Source organism: Macrobrachium nipponense, chromosome 5 (assembly GCF_015104395.2).
Source record: "Macrobrachium nipponense isolate FS-2020 chromosome 5, ASM1510439v2, whole genome shotgun sequence".
Taxonomy (NCBI): domain Eukaryota; kingdom Metazoa; phylum Arthropoda; class Malacostraca; order Decapoda; family Palaemonidae; genus Macrobrachium; species Macrobrachium nipponense.
In genome coordinates, this window is record NC_061107.1 from 132,542,256 (window position 1) to 132,547,255 (window position 5,000).

At 37.8% G+C, this 5,000-nt stretch overlaps 1 protein-coding gene across 7 annotated transcripts in view; it reads left to right on the plus strand.

Moving 5' to 3' along the window:
• Nucleotides 1–5,000, plus strand: part of LOC135215651 (semaphorin-1A-like) — a 413,230-nt gene that overhangs the window by 45,458 nt on the left and 362,772 nt on the right. For all 7 annotated transcript variants that reach the window (XR_010314748.1, XR_010314749.1, XM_064250573.1 and 4 more), the window contains exon 2: nt 2,898–3,114. Coding sequence is in view for 5 of the 7 variants with exons in the window: in XM_064250573.1 (XP_064106643.1) it covers nt 2,919–3,114 (196 nt within the window). In the remaining 2 variants the exon portion in view is untranslated. The remainder of the gene's footprint in view (nt 1–2,897; nt 3,115–5,000) is intronic.

Sequence of the window (5,000 nt, forward strand, 5' to 3'; positions counted from 1 at the left end):
GTGGCTGTTTTCCAGTCACTGTACTTGAGCACGCGTCCACTTGTAAACTATTAAGAAAGGAATTTACTCCCGTTATGGAAGTATGTGTCATTTGTGTCTCATGAATTAATAGAAAGGAAGGAGAGATCAAAATAAAAAGTCTCTTTGGATAATATCTCTGATTTATTACTATTTAGCATTTTCATTTTACTCCGGAGTGAGTCCTTTTATTATTTTCTTAGCGCCTCGGTGGCGTGGTTGGTATGGTGTTTTCGTCCCACCTCGGTGGTCGCTGGTTCGATTCTCGGCCATTCCATTGAGGAGCGAGAGATGTGTATTTCTGGTGATAGAAGTTCACTCTCGACGTGGTTAGGAAGTCACGTAAAGCCGATGGTCCCGTTGCTGAATAACCACAGGTTCCATGCAACGTAAAAACACCATACAAACAAATACAAATAAATAAGTTTATATATTTTCCCAATTTTACAAAGCTTTAATTCTCAAAAGTCACAATCATCTTTCATGCTTTGGCTACGATGAAACACGTTGTTGCATCATTGCTTCATGAAATTTGGCTCTAGGTGGGCCATAAGCCAGAAAGGAGGAGCATAGATTTCACTTTCAAGCTTCTGGGAAAATATGTGAGAATTATGAACACGAAATTGGCTGTTCATCAACCTCTCGCAGCCTGGGGGCAGACACCCAAATTCGTTTCTTTCGGGGGCGATGTCGACACTGGGAAAAGATTCCTTATTTATTGCTCTCACATTCGACTTCTGCCCTAATTTGTCATTTCTAATGTCCGGTTTCAAAGGGAGTGTGTGAAAGGGTATCCTTGACGTGTTGTGTGTACACACAATGGGAGTCGTTTTGTTTGTGCTTGGCTACGGAGTTTTCACACAGGCAACATTCATTAAGGTGGATGATGTGTAAAATGAAGGCCATTATTCTTGAGGTGGAATATGATTTCTCCTGCAAGGTAACGGCTGATTAACTGTTGATGCGCGGAGATACTTTGTCAGTGTTAGATATAATGATACGGCCATAGCATTTAATTACCTCTTGTCTTTACGACTGCACTAAGAGTTTCCTTAACGAGCGTCTTCGTGGTAGTTATGGTAATGGCGGGTAATAGCGTTGCGTCATCAGCATTTCCCAGTTACCTTTAATTGCTCATCATCGCAAATGGCAATTTGCTGAGCAGCCCGACTGACTAGCTAGGAGTCATCATATGATTCTTTTCTCTCTCTCTCTCTCTCTCTCTCTCTCTCTCTCTCTCTCTCTCTCTCTCTCTCTCTCTCAGAGCTGCAATCTTTGAGTTTTGGTGGCGAATCTAATAGCCGACTGGAATCTGGGATTTGTTGTTTAGTGAAAGTTCTTCTAGAGAAAGTACAAGGAGCAAAGAGGAAGAAGAAGAAAAAAAGTGATTGCTGATGTTTAATGACAGTTTCTTAGAGTGAATTTTAATAATTTTTTATGCAGTAGGCTACTGTGGCTAATTTCATCTCAAGGAAAGTCGATTAAGGATCACATGCATTCAGTTGAGAGAGAGAGAGAGTGTCGTCGGGGTTGGTAATATTCTTTTCGAGAGCAATATCGTCAAAAATTGTAAATGGAGTTTTGTTTTTTGTTTTTTTCTTCCAACGCAGCCAATTTTATAGAACATTTGGTACTGCTGAAGTAGCTAGTAGACCTCTCTAGTTCAGTGTTTTATATTTCTGTTCCCAAACGCCAGGTCAGTAGTCTCAAAGCTATTCTTTACACTGGTCAGATGGAGAATATCTTCAGAGCTTGAGTAGCAATATAGCTGGGAAACGGTAACACTTGAAAATTCAATCTACATTCAGCTCGAATAAAAAGATATATGACCGTTGTAAACACTGGAGTGAAGCTTGGGAATTTTGTTCCATCGCTGTTTTAAGACGCGTCACTTTTGGCTACTTGGAGCCAACTTCGGACTTCGTCTCAGAAATAGTCTATCGTCACTGAATGCTTTATAACAGTACTTGGCTAGTGTGACATAGAACCAGTGTTATGAAAAAAAAATTCTCTCTCTCTCTCTCTCTCTCTCTCTCTCTCTCTCTCTCTCTCTCTCTCTCTCTCTTGTAAACAGCAACAGTGTGGAAGAGTTTAAACGAAAGCTAGACAAAATCATTAGGACACTGTGAATGAACAGTAAAACCTGATCCCAGAGATAAGTGAGCACACGATGTCTCCTCGGATGGACTGGCAGGTCTTTGAGACATCCTAGTCCTTGTAACTCTCTCTCAGACAGTAAATTTCGAAACAAATTGGAGTTTAACATGTAGTTTCATTTGTGTTTATACATACTTTGGAGTGTACTAAGGTTGACTTGTATCATGTATTATAGAGTAGTAAATGAATTTCGCAAACTAGATTGTTTGTATAGATAGGTATATGTATATAACCGATCATGTAAATTCACTCACGTATACATAGGTTTATAATAGTGTATCTTGCAATAAATGAGAGTGCATGTAGGAGTCGTTCTGCTTCGATGTCAAGTTCTTTGCGAGACCTACTATGTTGTTGATCATTTGATTAGGAAGAAATTGCGTTATCATTGTCTTTGACGTTCTGTGGAATTTTCAGTTTTGGGGGGGACTATAATTACGATTTTTTATGTCAGTAATCGAAGGATTGGACTGATGGTACAGTTTTATGTATTGATTCTGTATCACGATTTTGTAGTTTTGATCTTCACCCAGAAATGATGGGAGAAATATGATTTTAAAATGTATAAACCACGTTTAATTATGTTTTAGAAATTGTGTTTTATGTGAACAGCTGGTGGATGGCGAAGAATAAATTTTGAAAAATGTAACGTCTACCCTTGCATGCGCATGTATATATTAATGCATACAAACTAATACATACTGTATTTCTTTTCTTTGCAGGACCATGATCCATAGCTGGTGATGTTGGGCCCAGGATCCGCGGTGCCCCTCCCCATGGAGGGCTTGGCACCCCAAAGCCGGACCCTGGCGCCGCCCCTCGTTTCACGCCTCTTATCCCTTCTCTCCGTTGCACTATTGCTGCTGCTCCCGGCTCAGGCTGGTGCAGACACAGCCACGTTCCTCACCGAGTTGGAACCCAAGATCATCACTAAGCCAGGTATGTAATTGTCCCGTCCCGAAAGAATGAATGAATAAATAAATAAAAGTTCTTAAGAGTCGAAAGTCTCTCTCTCTCTCTCTCTCTCTCTCTCTCTCTCTCTCTCTCTCTCTCTCTCTCTCTCATATATATATATATATATATATATATATATACAATGTATGTATATATATATATGTATATATATATATGTATATATATGTATATATATATGTATATATATATATGTATATATATATATGTATATATATATATGTGTGTGTGTGATATGTATATGTATATATATATATATATATATGTAGTATATATATATATATGTATATATATATATATATATATGTGTGTGTGTGTGTGTGTGTGTATATGTATATATATATATATTTTTTATATATATGTATATATATATATATATATATATATATATATATATATATATATATATATTCATTCCCATCCTAATTTTCAACTTAATCTCATAACGGTAATTATGTAATTCTACAAACTGGAGCCCGAAATTATCACTAAGCAACGTAGTATGTGCATGTCTGTCACGAAAAAAAAAACCAGCGTAAAGTTCCTATTGAAATCATGACTCTCTCTCTCTCTCTCTCTCTCTCTCTCTCTCTCTCTCTCTCTCTCTCTCTCTCTCGCAAACCTTTTCGCTGTCTGCAGTGTGTTCACGTTTTCATCTTGTGTTGTGAGTCCCTTTCCTGCTTTTTACAATGTCGCAGGACAATTATGTTGCGGTTGCATTCTTATTTTGGACCTCGGCGGTGCTAAATTACATTTCTATATTTGGACCCGGCATATTTCATCGACGCGAGCCTCCATTACATGGATTAGGGGCGGCCTGTATCCCCTCCCTCACCCCTCGCTCTACATGTCTTTGTAAATTGTATGTTGTATCCATAGACGACAAAATACATAGAAAATGTATCGCATTAAATAGTTTCGACACACGAACGTCTTTTAGCGGCGTCTATTGCGGCTAATGGAAGAGGAGGAGAGAGAAAAAGGACCTCGATTTAGGTCCGGTCCTAAACTATCAATACTGGGCTCCGTCCTTGACGTCGAAGGTTTATCGTAACTTCAGAGGATATTGCCAGCACTGCAGAATTGCGCTGGGGCGTCCTGTCCTTACTTAGTTAGTTTAGTACATTCGTTTGCCTGCCCTCGTTTGAAGCATTCGTTTGAAAGTTACGATCTTGTCTTGGGGACGTCGCTAGTACTGAATTGATATTTTATGGCCAATGCATTAAAAGACTTTAATCACATTAGTAATTTTTTGTCGATTCATCGTGAGTTTAACGATAGTCATTAGATCGTAAACCGAAGCAATATTAGTAAATATTTTTTGTATCGATTTATTCAGCGTTCAACATTAGCCCTTGGATCGTAACCCGGGGGAATACTATTTCTTTTTTCTTGTTTGCTTATGGATTTATTCTGTGTTGAACATTAGTCATCAGATCGTAACCTGAAGCAATATTAGTAGATATTTCTTTACTTACAGATTTATTCTCCTTTTTAACGTTAGTCATCGGGTCATAACATGAAGCAAGCATTACTGTTTTTGTATAGTAACACTGCGTCCCGGACTTTAGATAGTTACACTATTTATAAGTTTTTGGTAAATAAAAGGATAACTGGGTGTACATTTACAACTGAAAAGTGTTGTAATAATTTACTGTATGCGAATTACACCGTTAATACTCGAAATATCATATTATTATAATCGTTGAATGTAAGCTGAATGTATGCAGTGTTACCATACAAAAACACCACAGGTGGATGGACAGATGAAAAAAAACAAAAAAATATATATATATTTTTTTTTTACTGTTTATTCTGTGTTAAACGTTAGGCATCGGATCTTAACCTTGACT